Source organism: Eucalyptus grandis, chromosome 5, assembly GCF_016545825.1.
Source record: "Eucalyptus grandis isolate ANBG69807.140 chromosome 5, ASM1654582v1, whole genome shotgun sequence".
NCBI classification, from domain to species: Eukaryota; Viridiplantae; Streptophyta; class Magnoliopsida; order Myrtales; family Myrtaceae; genus Eucalyptus; species Eucalyptus grandis.
The window spans coordinates 1,025,615-1,044,928 of record NC_052616.1 but is presented as its reverse complement, the minus strand read 5'-3'; the positions used below and the strand labels follow the sequence as shown (position 1 = coordinate 1,044,928).

Below are 19,314 nucleotides of genomic sequence, written 5' to 3'. Positions count from 1 at the left end.
ATTTCTGCATTCCAAATGACTTAGGTTCCTGTTTCTCACACTAACTTCATTGACTGTCCAACATTTTACCAATATCAACGTAATTGAAGAATAAAAATCAAACGAAAGGCCTGCAATTTTACACCCATATGTCTACTTTGTAATGCATTCCTATTCCTACTTGAAGTAAAGCCATATTTATGCAAAGACAAACGTGGAGAGAGTAAGGCGAAGCAGCTATTGATGGTAAACTTTTTTGATTGGAACAGTAAATATGTGTTTGCATCTATGAATATCAATCTAAAAATTGGACCTACCTTAGCAGCAATGCAAGTACCATCAAAAGCTAATTTTGCCAAGGCAAGTACTCTATCACCATGATCAATCAACACCTGAAAGTACCTTAAGGAAGAACCTTCCAAAATAGCCATCGTAATCTCCTCCATCACAGAAGAAACCAGTTTCTTGTGGCTGTGAATTATAAGAACCTGCATTATCTGGACCTCTAGCCCAAAAAGCCTGACCCCTTGCCTCTGCTGCCTTTCTGAGATTCTTCAGTAGATACTGATCGTAGCACTTCAAGGGGGGAAATTATAGCCATTTTCAGGGAAAACTCTTGAACAAACTCCAAAACTATATAAGTACAAAAGAGATAAGTGAAAGTGATTTTGATTTTGTTACTTATTTTGCATCTCTCACCTACCAATTTAACAGTGCCAGAGAGAGCCACAAAGTGATCACTTAGAAAAGGAAATAGGATTACTCTTGACAAGCTCGTATATTTCCACAATTTACCCCGAAAAAAGAACTTGCACAAATATTTCAAACAAATTAACTCAATGCAACTGTTAAGAAACAGGATGTTTGATCATGTTAAGAAAAAGGACTTTTTTCTACAAAAATATCACGAACTCCGTGCAATATGATATTTACACTACAATTCTCCACTCAAAACTGCAAAAAAAGAGGACTTCCTATTTCCATCTTAAGGACAATATTACTTACCTGAAATTCACCTATCCCAGGATATCTCCAACCATTTTTTACAGGGTTTGATGGGTACCGTAACTCCCCACAAGGACCCAATCCAATCCCAATCATTGATATTATACCATCCTCAAAGTAGTCATTGAACTCTGCACGAAAGCTTCTCATGTAATCGAAGTAAACCTACATGGAGTCAAAAAAGGTGGAATTTCTGAGAAATCTCTTTACAAGTTCCCGTTGAATAGAAGAAAAAGGAGGGAGGTGCTTATTCAACTCCTTTCATAGGACTTAAGGATATACCTCGACAGCAGTCCGTCCTCTCAAAACCCGCTCCTTGTCAATACCCCATGAAAGACATTCGGGGTTACGTCTTCCCTCTCTATCAGTGAAAAATATGTCAGGGTTGCTCCTTCCAATTTCAGCCACCCAGTGGGGCAGTGGGATACAAACATCGTCACCAACATTGCCGCCACATTCATGAAATGACATTATAACCTGAGGCAATATCAGCTGGCAATTTGACTATTGAAACTTGATAAAATCAACAAGAATGTAGTAAAAAGTCAATGGGCCCAGTCAATTAGCATTCTTTTGAATTATTTTCCAAAATGTAAGGTGTTGCATATAAGAAACCTGCTCCACTGCTAAACACTGAGCCTGCAATTTGGTTAAGAAGAACTGAATCTCAGTGTTTTTTCCTCTTCATATATCAATGACCTCAATTGATAAGTGGAAGCTGTATACTTTAATGCTTATACACTATGATCTAAAAACTATAACAGCATAAAGTGTGAAGCCCAGGGAGCAGCAAGACCATGGCAAAACCAAAAGGGCCACAATCATCGAAGATTAGTGCATAAGTTAACATACATGCCAATCTAAAGTAATGCATGGTGGAGCTCTGCACTTCGGTTGAGCAGTTGGTAATCAGTATTTCAAAATGTCATTGTAAAGCAACCTTTACATGATTGTCATTTGATAAACCTACAGTTACAAGTCTTTTGACTGACTAGATTGTCAATTTAGATTTTTCTGATGATACATCAATTTAGATTTTTACTTATTAATATTTAAATTTAATAACAAAACTGAAAATGTGATGTTTTTTTTTTTTTTTTTTTTTTTGGTAAGTAAGAAGTAATATAAATATAAAAAGGGGGGGGCAAAAAAACAAAGAACCGGCTTCAAAGACTCACACTCAAAAGAACAGTCTCAAAAGAGTGAAAGGAAGCCGGGCAAAGGCCAAGCGGCCAAAAGACGACAAAAGAAAAACAACACACACTAAGACCATGAACCGGCTACACATCAAACTGTGAAGATAGCAGGGTCCAATTCCCAGGAAAATGTGATGTTGTTTATTTTAAGTAAAGGACAAAATACTTGAAATTTCACTCTTATAATAATTTTTCATTAAAAAAAATAAAACAATAACAGGTCCTACTAAACCCACCAAACAAGAAAGAATAAAAGAAAAAGAAAAGAAAAAAAATTAATAAGCAAAACAGAAGCAACAGGTTTGAGATTGAGAAGACTTGAAAGGGCAAGCGAGTAGGACATTAGTGGTGGAGCTGTCTCAGACGACGGGATGTTCCTCATGACCTTGGTGCAGTGTGACTATTGGCATCTCATGACACGAGAAAGATCTTGCCTGGTTAGCTCGCCTAGGTTGACCTAGGCAATATCTGCCTTGCCTGGAATGCTCAACAACAGCATTTGGATCACTCGAGCTTGCGCTACCACGCAGTTGGCTTGCCTAGGGGTCATGTGACTCCATGATACACTTGCAGGCAGCGTCATACCTTCCATCCCCTCCCCCTCCCCCTTTTTCTTCCTCCTATTTTTTCTCTCTCTGTGTCTAACTGTGATTGGCGGATAATTGATGGCAACTTCAGTGGCCAAGTCAACAGCCACCTGGGCACCGACAGCGAAGTTGTCGACAAGGCCTGAGGCCATTGGTCTGAGGTCAATACAACTGGCTTGAGTTTGTAGTGCCTAGGGGCCATTTAGGGGTAAAAGTGGAATGTTTGTAAACTTCTGAGGGCAAGAAAGGAAACTGAAAATATTCATTAATCCTTGGAGCGAGCTGTCTGAAAATGCTCCAAAACCAAAGCAAGGGGAACCTGCCTTGGGCTTTGGACTTTGCCAAGACAAAGTTTGACTAAAAGTGGTCCAAAATTTTTCACCAAACACCACAACTTTCACTCAAGGACTTTGGAGGCCCAAAGTTGCTTTGTATATCATTCCCATGCATAATCAGGGCTTCAAAATGAGTTTAGTCAATGGTAAAATATGGTAAGAGTGTAGACGGTCACATGATACTATCTCAGGCAGATACAACACTGCAAATAAATTGTAGCAGAGAAAGACAAAGAAGTGCAATATTCTCCACTTCCATCTCAACATAATTAGGGCTTGAAAACAAGTGTAGAAATCAAAGAATGGTGCAAGTGTGACAATGGGTGCATTTCCTATTTCAGATTCATATTATGGTGAATATAAATCATAAATATTTGTCACTAGCTTCTCCAAGATCTTCACTTCAAAGACGGCCTCAGGCCCTCAACTTCCCTGAAAGCAATAATGGCTCTCACCTCTACTCCATGCAATGACAGTAATATGCAAAGCTACCACCAAAACTTTCAGTTATCAATGGGATGATATTAACCTGTAATTTGAACTTCAGCTCATGTACCATCTGGAATAGCCTCCTGTAACCGTTCCAGTTGTACTCCTGTGGAGCATGAGCCTCTACCACTCCCCACCAACAGTCCACTGTGACACCATCGACATTAAGTGACTTCAAAATCCTTAATTGCTTTAGTAAACCATCTGGGTCAACCAGTTCACTCTTTACATTGATGACTCCCAACTGTCAAAAAGGATCATAATGAAAACCATTGTTGAGGCTGAACCAATACCCAATCAACAATTAAGTTATCTAAGAAGACCTAAACAATCAATTACTGGCAGTCTGCATAAAATTGAAAATGAAGGACAGAAGCAAGCATCTACTCTTAAGGCAGGTGCAGCTGACTGACACAAGAGTATATAAAGCACATAAAACAATCTGCAAATATTCAAGATAACTACTAGGTGCAGATAATGTAATCTTACAGGTAGCATCACATAAACAGGAATGTAAGGGGTGGCAGCAAAATCACGCTCTGGTAATTTTGAGGGTACATCAACAATCTGCAGGAGAGACAAAATCAGCTTGACAAGCATGGGAGACAACTGTAGGAGGACATCAAATTGGAAGAACTGTGTAGGATCTTGCCGTTAGAGTTACCTAATGAAACTTCTGTGGAAATACAAAGATCTAGTGTGGATGATTGAGGTGATTGGCTTGTAAGATAAGGAACAAAGACTCATGTAACGTGCATAAGGATCTTTGGTCAAGATTTATGCACATGAAGTACTAATCATTTACGTAAAACATACTCACAGCAACACATGGACTATAACCACGTTGAACCATTTGATGTCGACAAAGTAAGCATGGCATAGAAACAGAAAGATAGATATTCATTAACCCTATTAATTATCCTTGGATATCAACTATACTACCTGCTTGGCATCAACACTTTCAACAGAGCCACCAATAATTGCTTGAGTATTCAAAGGCTCTCCTCCATCCCCCAATGCAGATGAAATTTGAGATTGACCTCTTGAAGACGAATCATAAGGAGATGAGTTGGGCACATAGACACCTTTCATTCGAGATGCATTATAGTCCACTGGACTTCCATAACCGGAAGAGATTCCTCTAAGGGAAGTCAGAGGAGCTTGTTGCAGAACCATTTCTGAAGATGGTGGAGTAACGGCTGCAGAAGTGCCACTAATAGGTTTTGAACCCTGTTCAAGATGAAGAAAAGCATTGGCAGTGGCACCAGGATAATCCTTATCAACTACATAACTTAGGCAACACATTAGCATATAAAGAACATACAAAAACCTAAAAGTGAACTGTGCAAACCTCTTCAGGAACATATTACACATGATAAATCCATGACAGACCGGACATATATAACAGTCACAAGGGCGACATGCTGGTCATTTGGCATAAGAAATATGGATAACACCACAGTGAGCCCTTGGTAAATTCAGTGAAGAGGGAACGTGGAAGTGTTAACTTCAATATTTCAGAAGGTAATATGCATTTTTGGGGAACTATTAAAGCCAACGCCTCACTGCAGAGGATCTCTATTATTGATTGCAAATCTTTATGTACTGCGACGTCTGTTGTCACCACGTCGCCCTAAATACAATAACAAATTAAAGTCATTCAACACATAGCTTCAACCATCAAATAGAAGTACCTGGGATCTTGAAGGAAAGGTCGTCCCATCTGGAAGAACAACCCAGCCTGCTTCCCTAGCTAAAGCTGCAATTACATCATTGATATCAGCTCTAACCCTTAGATTATAGTTTCCATGCCTGCGCAGTCCTGCTAAGATCCTTGCAGTGATTGCTCGACGGTGCCTCTCTCTCAGCTTCGTTCTCTCCTTCTCTTCGAGTGGCCTACTCCTTCGAGCACCACCTCCAGGGTTGCTCCCTTGCTCATGAATTTGGGGATGATGAAACCTACTATTATTACTACTTGACCCCATTAGTCCATCAACACCAACTAGTGGAGGAGTTGCAATATGCTTCTCCATGTCATCGTCTTCATCGTCATCCTCTTCCTTCACATCCATCTCAATATCTTCCTCATCTTCGTCTTCACTCGTTCCTACTAATCTTTGTATATCAGTTGCCATTCCGGCTCTGCACCTGACTATTGCAATCCTCTGATCTCTTCACCCAGATTACTGTATGACCGTAGATCTTTTTGTCTCACATGCCATGAAGACAACTCGAGTGTCTACTCCTCAGTAACCATGTCCAGAAACAATTCCGGCTAGGCGGGCCAATGGAAAACAACTGATACGACCAATTCTGCAAGTCTGATAATTGACTCCAAACCGAGCAGCACCCATCTTGAAGACCAAGACAGCAATCACAAGAAAAGGTTGAAGTCAGTGCAACCGAGAATACTTAATTTCCATGTCAAACGGCATGCTTTAGTTATTTATAACGCCAGGAAGCAGAAAATCCACTATATAGACAACCTGGACAGTCTCACCACGGAAACAATAAAAACACGAAATTTACTAAAGTTTTACACCCAAAAATTCATAAAATGTTTTCGCCGAGCTAATTCCAGAGGCAAAAAGATGCTCGGGAGTCGCAACACCTGAGGAAGGCGTTTCCTCACAGTTCAGTTACAGACAACCTATGCCTCTTTTTTATCTTCAGAATATGACTTTGCAACAGAAAACATTAGCCATGTTCAAGAATGACAGTAAAAACTAAGTCTCCACCCAGGGATTAACCATTAGACAAGTCCTGCGAATTCGAAATGCCTTGACTACGTGAAGCTAAACCTCAACATTTCCTCACTCCAATAGGCAATTTTGCACCAGTCGGGGCAAAATTCAGCAGAAGAAAGGAGACGCACGCATCATACTGAGCTGCAATCTAGCACTTCATCGGATCAACATATGAACAATAAACTTGTCGGAGCAGAAATCGCGACTCAAACCAACTCGCAGGCTTATCTTACCGTGGTCATAGCCAAGCACTACGAATGTCCGCAAGTTCCGACCTTGCCCATCGACTCCATCTTCCGACTACGAGAACACCCTCCCGACGACGGATCCCGACTGTTTCATCGACCTTCACCGCGCGGAGGCGACCGGGCTCCGGCGACCGGAGAACGCCGGCGCGAGCGGCAGCGAGCCACCGGAGCTCCGCCGGGGGCGGGACCGGAGCGGGGAGGGAGGAGGCGCGGGCCGCTCCGGCGGGGCGGGGAGCCGAGCGGGGCGGCGGGGAGGGGGCGCGTGGGGCGCGTGGGGGGGTGGGGGGGAGGGCGCCGGGCTAGGGCTTTTCCTTTTCCCCTGTTCGCGCGTGCGGAGAGGGTGGCGAGTGTGCGAGGGAGCCGGGATTGGCACGGACGGGGCGTGCGGGGTTTAACACGGAGGGGGCGTGCGCGGGGCCACGTGTGCGGCGAGGCGCGTGGGGGAGCGTGGCCGGTGCGTCGGGGGCGGGTGGAACAGGATCTGCGGGGCGCGTTCCGGTTTCGTTAGGGAAGCAAAAGCAAAGCGAGGCGTGGGCTGCGTGAGGTGCCCAAGGCGTGTGGATCTGGTGGACTGAAAACTCCTGCCGGCATGTACATCCCGTGTGATGCATCATCATTTTTTTTTTTTTTCTCTTTTTTTTTTTGGGATGGATTCTTGGGACCTGCCTAAAAATATTCTTTGAGATGGGCAAGAAAAAATAATGTGTTCTTAAACTAGGACACAATATGTAGGAGAAAAGTACAAAAATAAAAAAATTGATCAACTTATTATATTTGTGTTAATTCAATCGTAAAATTTTCAAATATATCAATTTTTTTGTCAAACAATTGTGTAAGTTAATTTTTTTAGATATTTTGACAATTTATCAATATAATTTATTGATTAATTTTGATTGGAAATCGTTGTCATAAATGCAAGTAGTCTTATGTGATACAACCAGCACTAATATGAATATAATTTCCAATTTCCAATTTCTTTTAAATTTGTCATTATTTTTATTTTTTTATTTTTCCATTATGGTTAGCAAGGGTCGTCGACAAACCTCACTAGCTACTGAGTGAGGGCCTACGACCCTTACTGGCCAACAAAAGGGCACCCTGGCTTTGGCTGTGACAATCGAAACTCACAATATAATGGAATTTGCCTTTCATTTCTTGTCTCTTGACGAAAATTTCCTTATAGAAATGTTTTCATTTGGCAATAGCACTCGAAATGAGTTGTCTTTGATTGGTCCTTCTTAAGCCTCCGTAAAGAGACCAGGTTTGTCCGTTCGAGATTCGATTGTGCTTTGAAAATCCTGATCCTCATCAAATCTTTCTTAAACGAAGTCTGAAAACTACAGTACAAAGAACATCTTATACCGATTGCTCTGCTTTAGGTATGACTCAAGCTACTCTTTGCAAAATCTATCTGTTTGCCAAATACTATTCAGTCCTCTCTTTATGTGCTTTGACATGTGAAACTGCAGGCGTTAAACGTTCATTTGACTGCAAGTTTACAAGCTTCATTTTCCAAATGTTGCAGGTTCCAGCGCCTGTCAATACAACAGACTCAAATCCGTTTAGCATCGTCCAACAGATTATTTACCAATAATTAAAGTCTTGGAGTTAAATTATTTTATCGAATAGCGTAGAAGACCGACCTTCACGGTATCAAAAAAGCAATTGGTTATAGGGAAATGAAGAGAGGAAGCAAGACTACAAATATAACTTGTTCAGATTTATTGATATGGATAATACTTCTTATTACATGGAGCGATCTTCTATACATCAAATGCAGTCATCACATTTTATATGAACTTGGTGCACCACATAATGTATTCAAGCATCAAACTAAAGGGACGCTTAGTGTGTAATCCACAAATGACCATATTTCTTAACTCTCTTCAGTATTCCACCATTCACTTTTCTAAGGGCAAGTAGTAAGTACTGCTTCTTAACCTGTTCCCAAAATCTAAATGCATGGTTTCCCACCATCGACTGTGTTTTATCCATCGTGGAAAAGAATGCTGACGATTAGCTCAGGTTACCCCAGATAGGCGTTATATGTAAACTAGGATTGATAACTATCTCACATAAGTTTATCAAGAACGGTCTCACCATGCATTCTCTTAACAAAGCGCTCAAATTCCATCAAGTTATTTCCCTCGGTCAGAGTCGGGCTGAGCCTGAGATATGTAAAAGCAGACAAATGTCTTCCATCGGGGTCATCACGAGGCTTGGCATTCTCTAATATTTTGTTGTAGCCTTCTCCATCATAGCAAGGTAAGGCATTCTCACTCGCGACAGGTATTTGAGCATCCCATGCAGCATTCAACACCTGAAGGGTGAAAAAATAGGCTTTTCAAATAGGCATATCACAAAAAGATTTAAGTATACACTAGATGTTGCGTCATTTGAAGTCAGCTCCAAATTACTGACACAACAGTAATGCCTGTTTTGTATAAGGAATTTGACTTTCTTATTAGAAATGAGGAAAGTGGACACCATACATTAACAACATTATTAAGGGGTGTTACCTGCCAAACTAATCCCTCGGGATCTGCCATTGCCTCTGGAAAGTCCTCGTATTGATCCAATGTGCGTAATTCAACACATGTAAAGTTCATCGCTATCTCATGCTTCTTTAACATCGACACAATTGTAGCATAACCATCGCGATTGCATGAGTTGTAGAACCCAGCAGTCAATTCAGCAGCATGGCTGGCTGTCTTGTACCACCAATGAATTCCAGATAACTGCTTCAGACAGAAGAGATAGCAATCGTTGGATGCAAGGAGGTTCGATCACCAAAATAATCTATAATGCACGATTACCACAACAGTGACTCACCTTCACAGCTATGCAACATCCTTCGAAAGCCAAATTGGCCAAAGAAAGCACACGATCTCCATGATCTATTAAAACCCGAGAATACCAATTGAGAAAGAATCTCCCGTAGTAACCATCGTATTCACCTCCGTCACGAAAAAAGCTAGTCTCATGTGGCCGAGAATTATAACAACCCGCATTATCTGGTGCCTTACCCCAAAAGGAGTGCCCCCTCACTTCTGCTGCCTTTTCCAAACTCTTCATCAAGTACCGATCATAACACTGTACTGAAACCAACAAGCATTAGTGCCTATTACTTTTGAAAAATCATATCAACAGCAAAGTTTCCTTAGTAGCAAGTAAAGATTACTCAAGATGCAACAAGAAAAATGAGGGCTCCTCCAATATGAAGAAGGAACAACAGCTTATCATCAATTCCTCTTCCCATATGTAAACAAGACACATAAAACAAAATAAAAGGAGAACAACTGGGGTTTACCTGAAATTCACCAATGCCGGGATATTCCCAACCATGTTTGGCAGGATAAGAAGGATACCGGAGCTCCCCACATGGGCCTAGTCCAATTTCAATCTCGGAGATGATTCCATCCTCAAAGAACTCATTGAATTCCACACGAAAGCTTCTCATATAGTCAAAATAAACCTGCATCATGTCATAATGCAATATTTAAGGCCCAAACATCATGATTGCTCATAGAAAATTAGCACCATCAGAACCTGAGCGGTCATGTAAGTTCCTTTTTGGTATATGGCATCATATATGTTATTTCACTTGGCCAAGAATGGTTTGGTGCCTTCAGAGTGCCTATTCCCCAGGATAGTGGACTTTGGTTCGTTGGTTATATCACTGTTTATCGCAGAATCTCCTTGTGAGATTTTGTGCGACTATGACTAATTGTTCTAAAAGCTTAAACTGTTAAATGAAGGCGTGATTTAATATTTATATATTTTAACACTCTCCCTTATGCTTAATCTGGTCTTTTTGCCTAAACTGAACATGAAAATATTTAATTTGGGAGGCAAATGAGACTTGGAAAGATTCGAGCTCAAGACCTCAAAGTCTGATACCACATGAGATTTTGTGGGACCATAACCGATTATTTTAAAAGCTTAAGCTATTAGATGAAGGCGTCGTTTCGTATTTATATATTCTAACATTCCTCATGGTGGGTAATCAAGGCTAGTGAGTTGGTATTACTTTCAAGGTGGAATCCAAAGTATTAAATGGACATGACTTTGGAGATGGTTGACTTGAATGCTTGCGGCAAGGATATTATGTTCATGAGCTACAATCTCACAAATATCTCACAAGCTATGGGAATAGCCTTAAGTTTAAGTGACCAAACCTGTCCAGCCTAGATAATGTTTGAAGAGATTCAATCGCTTTTCTACGTAAAATAAGAGCTCATAGGTTGCATTATATACTCTCAAGACATGTATAATATTGTTCACTCATACAGCAAAAGAAGTAGCCTTTAGCATGCCCATGATATAGGTTAAGGAATTAATTTTAAGGTGCTTTCTTCAATAAGAACATTCTACATATGAAGCCTAGCATAGCAATTAACAAAACTATTTCCCAACAGTTACCTCAACAGCAGTACGGCCTCTCAAAACTCTTTCCTTATCAATTCCCCATGTGAGGCATTCCATATTGCGTCTCCCTTCTCTGTCAGTAAAATAGATATCGGGGTTCTTTTGACCAATTTCCATCACCCAGCTCGGCAGTGGAATATGTACATCATCACCAACATTGCCTCCACAGTCGTGGAATGACATGACGACCTGTATGAAATGCCAAGTCAGATAGGATTACTCTTTGAAGATGTTGTTGAGAGCCAGCAAGTCCTTCATAACATATTGAAGGGAAAATATTACACAGAAAAAAAGCAGAGCATGTGACAGCAGTAAGAAAAAAATTGCCCTATAATACGTCATAAAATTAGCAAATGATCTAACAACAAAAAGAGAGAGCCCCCCATATAATACAAAAACGGAAAAAAAGCATTTATTTCTAGCTTCACATACAATATGCAGAACATATGGTAAGAGAGTCCATGTCTAAAATTTCAGCAAGCAAATGTATGATCCATTGGTTAAGATGTAACTTTTCATATGCCAGGAGATATTTGGTTCAACTACCTTCCATTGGAATGCGGCAAAAAAGGTATCTCTCAGAAACTCACAGGCAAAGTTAACAACTTCATCCTAAGCATTGATATTAGGACTTAAAAGTTGGTAGCTGCTCCACTCACCTGTAACTTAAGCTTGAGGTCACGCACCATCTGGAACAGCCTCTTGTAGCCGCTCCAATTATACGCTTGTGGAGCATCTGCCTCAACTATTCCCCACCAGCAGTCAATCATGACACCATCGACATTAACCGACTTCAGTGTCTTTAACTGCTCTAGCAGACCTTCAGGATCAACTAATTCGCATTGCAAGTTCACGACACCCAGCTGTGATCCCAAATGAAACAAGGTTATGACCATTCCACATGAATAACAACACTACATGCTATCCTGGAAAGCCGACAAAACATGCAGCAGGATAACATTGCTGCTTCTTAATTCTAGTTAAAACTCTGAACATGTCTTGAGGGAAGCAATCCGTCACAAGATTGATGCATAACAGTATGGGAGAACTCACTGGCAGCATCACATAGACAGGAACATATGGCGTGCCAGCAAAGTCACGCTCCGGAATCTTGATAGGCAGGTCTGCAACCTGTTAGATGAAGAATAGGACTATGGTCATGCCTCTCGTTGAAATACATCCAAATCAGTACTCCATCAGATAATGTACAACACCGCAACGCTCCAGATCATCTAAAGCCAGTTTCATCTAACATTTTCCTTTTTTTTAAGGCTAAGCGGAGACTCCAACACCCAATTTGTTAGTTGACTGGTCCCGTCGCCCCATTTATTGTTTCAACAATTGGATCGTCCTTCACCACCACTTGAACTTCCCACTTTCCTCTAAATCCAAACTCAATATATACTACTCAACATCCTACTTACCTCGAATTAAAACCATCTCTCGTTCAAATTAGAAGGACTGTGTAGTAAGGTAGTGGCATCACAACACGGATCAGCCATGAAAAGCAAATGCAATATCATACATTACTTTCAATGTAGCCACGATCACTTAATTAGCAGGTTTTGAGCAACAAATTAGCAGAGGATTCCAGACAAGAAAATCCTCACTAGCAAGACTTACTTCACAATTTCCCGGAAACTAGAACGGAACAGGTCTCTGCAAAACCGACGGCATTACCTGCTCGTCCTCGGAAGCGTCCACAGAATCGCCAGCAATGCGGCCGTCTTCAGGCTTGCGGACCATGGCCCGCGTCCTCAGTCGCCGCGCGCCCGCGACCAGGCGCCCGTCCCCCGCGCGACGTGGGGAGCACCGTACCGAGCCTCGGCTCCGCCAGTCCGCGGCGCCGACCCGCGGAAGGCTCGACCACGACCACCTCCACGCCCGAGCGTCCGGGCACGACGCGCCGGACGTCGCGAGCAGAACGGAAGGCGCCGGCGCCGGCGCCATGTTCCTCGTTCCCCGAGGAAGCGGGAGCGGCCGGGGAGGCGGAGGCGGAGGCGGGCGCGGCGGCCGAGCGGCGGCGGTGCTCAGGGATGGGGTGGGGAGGGCGGGGGAGAGGAGGAGGAGGAGGTGTGGGGAGGAGATCCTGGATCGAGCTTTATCGGCTTCCGCATCGTTGGATGATGGCAGGCAAGAGAGCTTCACGGGAAGAAAGAGAGAGAGAGAGAGAGCGTAGGAAGGAAGACACGAGTGGGAGTGAGAAGCGGGTAAAGGGGACGGGCAGAAATGGAGTTGCCAGATCCAAGACTAGTAGGAGAAAAACACTCAATAAAGGCCACCTTTTTTCTTTTCTCTTTTCCAATATTAAATTATTTGGAACGAGAAAATTTTAAAACTTATTGATTTATATTCTGAAAACCTGGTATACCTGTGACAAATTTATCCCGACTGATCATAAAAAAAACCTGATTTATTTATGACAAATTTATCTCAAATTAATTTATTCGACCACCAAAAACTCTATACCTTAATTGGATTAATGCCACAAAAAAATAAAAAATAAAAATTGTAAACTGTGACAAATAGATAATAAAATCTCAAATTGGTAAATCAGTAAATTATCATGTGTCATTTAACTTAATAATTTAAGAGTAAAATTTAATGTAAATTAATATAAAGTAAATTTGTCACAAATGTACCGGTTTGAGGTAAATTTGTAAAAAAAAATGTATCGGTTTGAGGTTTTTATGGTTAAAAAATTAATTTTGGATAAATTTATCATATATATGTACCAGTTTGAGATTTTCTAGGATATTAACCCAATAAAGTAAAATTTTCTATTAATTTCATCCAACTCATCTAACCAAAAATGCTTATGTATTAAAACATAAAGAATAAGGTCAAAATGACACTAGTGCCACTTGGGAGAAAGGAAATAATAAAAATAACCAATCCGCATTTTTTTTAGCAAAATTGGACGGAGTTAATGGATTGTACCAAATTGATAAGTTTTAAGACTTGATTATATTTATTAGAAAATTCTAAGACTCAATTGTACTTTCATGATAAATTTTACGACTTTCACTACATTTATTCCATTAGATTATGAACAAATGATGACGTTTTTTTTTTTTTCTTTTTGGAGATTATTGACAAATTCCATTAGTTCTTGTTAGCTTTCTAAATCACATCAATGAATAATGAACGAGAATAATCACATTTATTTTAAAAGGGTCTTTATCGGGGTATGTTAAAGTAGTGATTTCCATTTGTCATATTTCTTCAATCTATCATCCGAATTTCTAATTATAATATAACCGGATAGGATGGGATATAAAATACAAAAATTTTACCGTGCCCTATCAATTATATAATGATTGCAGTCGGATATATTTACATCATATTATGTGTATTATTTGGTATAAATAACATATTAGTATAAATGAACAAAAAATTCTATAAACAAAGATGGCAAAAGTATCTGGTGATACTTTTGCCTAATTATTTTATTTTATTTTTTAATTTTATTCTCCTCTATTTTTTAATTAATTTCTTTGTTATTTCTTTCTTACCCTCCTATCACTCTCTAATGAATATATAAATTAAAATAAGATTAAATTAAAAATATTTTTTTACTTTGAATTTTATTAAATATATATTTTTTAAACTATACTAATGTACCTAAAGTATGTAATAACTATGTTGAATCTATATTCTAAAATAGAATTAAATTGCACGAATATATAAATAAAAATAAGATTAAATTAAAATAAATATTTTTTATTTTTTACTTTGAATTTATTAGATTAGAATTCAAATATTATTCATATATTGAAATATATTTTTATATTTTTTTATTTTATTGGCTTCGAGGGTAATTTTCATTTTGTTAATTTAAGATAAGTTTATTATTTGAGAAAAATAAATTTTCCTAATATGGATATTAGAAATCATATTCACATTTATCTACCTCTTTTATGGGGTAATTTTATCCAATTGATATCTTTTTTGTACCCAAATTTATCCTTTCTTAAATAGGCATCAAACGTAGGATATAATAAATTTTATCATATTATTGAATTTTGTATGTCAGCCAAATTCTCAAAAGATTAGTTAATGTAATGGGGTGAGTGGCACAAGGGTTTGTCTACAGTCGGGCGGCTTAAAGGTTATGGACAAGCAATTTCTTTCTTGAGTATACTCCGAATTTGAGTACCATTTTTACGTTATAGGCAGGCAATGATTGTTAGGCCCATTGCTAAGCTCGACCTGCCAATTCATCCAATGAAGTTATCAAGTATGGCCTCTAAGGGCGGGCGAGTCACGTATTTATGAATCACTAACAAGCTTTCTCATGCACCGCACAAATGCCATCGTTTGTGTTGTTCACACCCTTATTTGTAATTTGGTCATAGAAATCTTGGATGAGCCGCAATGATCGGCGCTCTCTCTCTCTCTAATGGTCCTCTCGTGCCATTGTTCAGAAGGTCTAGATTTTTTTATTTTTTTTATCGGTCCTACTTTATTCCTACTCTAACTCTCACTCTCAAACTTTTACTCTGCCTCTTTACAGAGCATGGGAGTCGAAACCCACTCCTGAAACTAAATTGCTCCCACCCCAACCGTCCCCGCGAAAGTGAAGATTTGAACCCTCCACTTCCCCTTTCATATTGGAAGGGTGGCTACTAGGGCAAACTCCAGTGGTCAGGGAAGGTTTAGATAACCAACGCTACTTTGTCCCTTTTACCTCTGTGGACAACTTTTTCATATTAGATCAAATTCAAGACAACTAGTCCATGTTTGAGTTAGGTACTCTGATCTCAAAGGCATTGCGCTAAGAATTATGCCCTTTTTGAGATCTAAAGTCGCCATTGCTTTCTCAACTCTCTCTAGCCATGAAAGAGAATGTTGACTTGATATCAGGATTCTTAAGTCAAAGGGGACAAAGTCTTTGAGCAGGCAATGCAAATGTCCACTATCTCAAAAGTCAAGGCGAAGGAGGATGAATGGGACGCACGTCTTTGTGATTGTGCATTGCATATGGCTCAGTCCTCTTTACAGTTTCCCCTTCAACTGCGCAATATCGAAATCATGTTCAAACCGGGCGAGATGACATGATAAATACTCGATGGGAAAGTCGTCTTCTCGACATCAATCAGCAAGGGCCTCTGGTTAGGGAACCTGTTTCAAACGGTCTTCTGCTAGCTCAAGGCCTTCATTGCAGCAGTTTTGAATTCGAAAATGGCCGCTAAAAAAGGTAACTTTACGAACGTCGAGTTCTTTCCATTTCAATGAGAGGAACCCACGTTTTCTTTTTACCTTCGCTTGCACGGTTCTCGTCTTTATCGCAGCTTGAAAAGGGTACTGCAAATTTCATCCGATTATCAACGGCAACGTGAAAAACCGACTCGCTTTTCGCAACTTCCTAGAAAAGTAAACGCTTTTTGTCTTTTCCCTTTTCCACAGTGGAAAGTTCAATCTGATGTCGGCTTAAGTTCCCATCTTGCAGATTGTGTTGATCGCAATGATGATTCATGAAGTCCTGAGAATCTCCGCATTGACTTGAGTTGCTCGCAGGTTAATATATTGGACAATTTGAGGTGGCTTCAGGACTTGATTCTGAGATGGAGCATCTGTCAAAGTCTGACGATACCTCGGTGGATCAGAATGATCAACCATCCACGGGAACTCCGGCATACTCGACTATGAGTACTGATTCAGCCACAGCATATTTTCGTACTAACTCCAACGCTTCAGTATTTTCGGAGACGGTAGATGATAGTAGCTACTCTAGTGAAGCTTCTCCTATGCACTGGCCGGCTGAGAAATCCGATCGCCTAAACAATCCCGTCCTCAGCAAGCTACGTATGAAGCAACACAAGCATGACATGAACAAAAACTATGACGACTTCGAGGGTGTAGATCCAGGTGGGCACGGTACAATCTTCTCAAGATAACTTAGCTTTCATGGGTTGGGAAGACGAACAAAGTTTATTGACCTTGAGTGCACATTTTTCTTTTTCAAGAACTTGAGATGATGAAGGAGCGGTTTGCAAAGCTTTTGCTTGGCGAAGACATGTCGGGGGGAGGGAAAGGCGTATGCACTGCTGTTACAATCTCCAATGCCATCACAAACCTTTACGGTAATTTATTTTTTTGTATCAAAAGGAAATTACTACTGTCGAGTGGATATTTGCTGTGCATTGCCTGAGACTGAGGGGCTTGGCGTTGCAGCTACTGTATTTGGGCAGAAATTGAGATTAGAGCCTCTGAATCAAGAGAAGGCGGCAATGTGGAATAGAGAAATGAATTGTCTACTTTCGGTTTGTGATTATATGGTAGAAGTCACCGCTTCCACACAGGAACTACAAGATGGGACATCAGTTCAGGTGAATAAAACATCATTTTGAAACTGCCTTCTCTGAAAGATTACGATTTGCCCATCGTTTTTCTTCAAAGCAATTTGGTTAATGCCCTTCAGGTGATGACAAGCAGACCAAGATCAGACATTTATGTCAATCTCCCTGCATTGCAGAAGCTCGATGCGATGCTTTTGGTAAGGCGATTCTATAGGTGACAGCAGTAGAGTGATTCGGTTTGCTTTGTCACAGACTTGAATTACAGGAAAGAAAGAATTCTTTGACAGGAAATATTGGATAGCTTCCAGGAGACGGAATTCTGGTACACAGAAAAGGGAAGCATGTCATCAAATTCAATCAGTTCGGGTTGTTCGGGAGAGTTGCTCAGCTGAACCAGGAGAAATGGTGGTTGCCAGTTCCGTGCGTGCCTCCTGATGGCCTCTCTGAAGAATCGAGAATGAACCTGAGGCACAAGCGTGACTGTGCCAATCAGATTCATAAAGCAGCCATGGCAATCAATAGCAATATTCTCGCCGAGATGGAAATCCCAGAAAGTTACCTGGCTAGTCTTCCGAAAGTTAGTGCATTAGTCTTTCTTGTTTTCAAGATTATAGTTTGGCATTTTCATCCTTTTTCACCCTCACCACCGAAGTGACATCGTGTAACTCTATATTCTTACGGAAACAATTTTTATTTCACTTGCAGAATGGCAGAGAAAGCCTTGGAGACACAATTTACCGTTACATCAGCACGCCAGAGAAATTCTCCCCCTGATTACCTCCTTGACCACCTAAGCATAACATCTGAACACGAAGCACTTGATCTTGCAAACAGAGTAGAGGCTTCCATGTACACGTGGAGGCGTAAATTGTGCATAAGCCATTCAAAATCATCATGGAACATGGTAAAGGACTTCATGGCTGACATTGAGCGAAGCGACAAGAATCAAACCTTAGCAGAGAGAGCTGAGAGCTTACTCTTTTGCCTGAAGCAAAGGTACCCTGGGCTTTCACAGACAAGCTTGGACACATGGAAGATTCAATATAACCAGGTAAAGTGCATTATAATGCCTTACAGGATGAAAGCGGCAAATTATGCTGCATTCTCCTTCATATAGATAATTTACACTAGCTTATAAGATACCATGACTGTGAATCAATGATTGGACTGAAAGTGAGAAAATCATGCCTTGCAGGATGTGGGGCAAGCAATTTTAGAGAGCTACTCTAGAGTGCTTGAAGGTTTAGCATTCAACATTGTCACTCGGATTGAGGATGTACTCGGTGCAGATGGTGCTTGACCGTCGAGCGTCCTACATTGTTGCTCTGATTGACAGAATACATGGGCATACAGATAGCTTTGTTAGTACTCATCATCAGTATAGATGTTGGCGAACAGTTTGACATCAAGGTTGATAATATGGCCAAGTTTGATAAGCTCAGATGAATCACAGAAATCACAGTGCAGGCGTTCCTGTATGCATCTTTACATCACCTTATAAAGGTACCAGGAAATTAAACATCTTTATAGCTGCACCTCCTTTGCACTGAATGAGATGAGATGAGATGATTGCATGGTTTTCCACTTTGTAAGGAGGAAGCCATGAGGACTTTTCTTTATTACACTACTCACGAAAATATTGGTTCGCACATACAGTACTAGATGCATGGGTTTTGCTTTCCTGTGGACTAACATATACATTTTTCAAGTTGAGATGTGTACATCTTATACACTGAAAATTCATCTTTTCAATGGTCGTGCAGCATGAAATTTTAATAAATGTTCGCTCCTGTAAGGGAGAGGAAAACATGTTATGAACATAAAATTGGATACTAAATGCCACACAAAGTAGCATACATTCATATAGTCATATCAGGTTAGCGATGTGAATGTACTACATAAGCTTGCAGACGAAGAGGATCGACCTTAAACATGGAGAGATTTCTTTTATCCTCGGACATCTGCCAAACATAATACGAACATGAAATCGGATACTAA

General features: G+C 40.4%; 3 protein-coding genes across 3 annotated transcripts in view; 1 reads left to right on the top strand and 2 right to left on the bottom strand.

The window, feature by feature from the left end:
- Nucleotides 1-6,817, bottom strand: part of LOC104443442 (beta-amylase 7) — a 9,686-nt gene extending 2,869 nt beyond the window's left edge. Inside the window, exons 1-7 of the mRNA XM_010056830.3 lie at nt 6,572-6,817; nt 5,286-5,945; nt 4,534-4,821; nt 4,081-4,158; nt 3,632-3,835; nt 1,267-1,461; nt 985-1,149 (exon numbers count right to left, since the gene is read on the bottom strand). Of these exons, the coding sequence (XP_010055132.2) occupies nt 985-1,149; nt 1,267-1,461; nt 3,632-3,835; nt 4,081-4,158; nt 4,534-4,821; nt 5,286-5,726 (1,371 nt within the window). The 5' untranslated portion in view covers nt 5,727-5,945; nt 6,572-6,817. The remainder of the gene's footprint in view (nt 1-984; nt 1,150-1,266; nt 1,462-3,631; nt 3,836-4,080; nt 4,159-4,533; nt 4,822-5,285; nt 5,946-6,571) is intronic.
- A 1,468-nt stretch (nt 6,818-8,285) lies between these two features.
- On the bottom strand, nt 8,286-13,243 carry LOC104443441 (beta-amylase 2, chloroplastic). The gene is made up of 8 exons (XM_010056829.3): nt 12,695-13,243; nt 12,068-12,145; nt 11,674-11,877; nt 11,009-11,203; nt 9,897-10,061; nt 9,419-9,679; nt 9,106-9,324; nt 8,286-8,906 (listed from the first exon to the last, which is right to left on the bottom strand). Exons 1-8 carry the CDS (start codon nt 12,962-12,964, stop codon nt 8,658-8,660), a joined length of 1,641 nt encoding a protein of 546 aa, XP_010055131.2. The 5' UTR covers nt 12,965-13,243; the 3' UTR covers nt 8,286-8,657.
- A 2,818-nt stretch (nt 13,244-16,061) lies between these two features.
- Nucleotides 16,062-18,943, top strand: LOC104443440 (rop guanine nucleotide exchange factor 3). Its single transcript, XM_039314073.1, is given in 10 exon segments — nt 16,062-16,214; nt 16,309-16,885; nt 16,984-17,100; nt 17,192-17,346; nt 17,439-17,513; nt 17,604-17,691; nt 17,694-17,893; nt 18,022-18,084; nt 18,086-18,367; nt 18,512-18,943. Coding segments are annotated over 9 exon segments (1,389 nt in total). The 5' UTR covers nt 16,062-16,214; nt 16,309-16,581; the 3' UTR covers nt 18,617-18,943.
- Nucleotides 18,944-19,314: the final 371 nt, after the last annotated feature.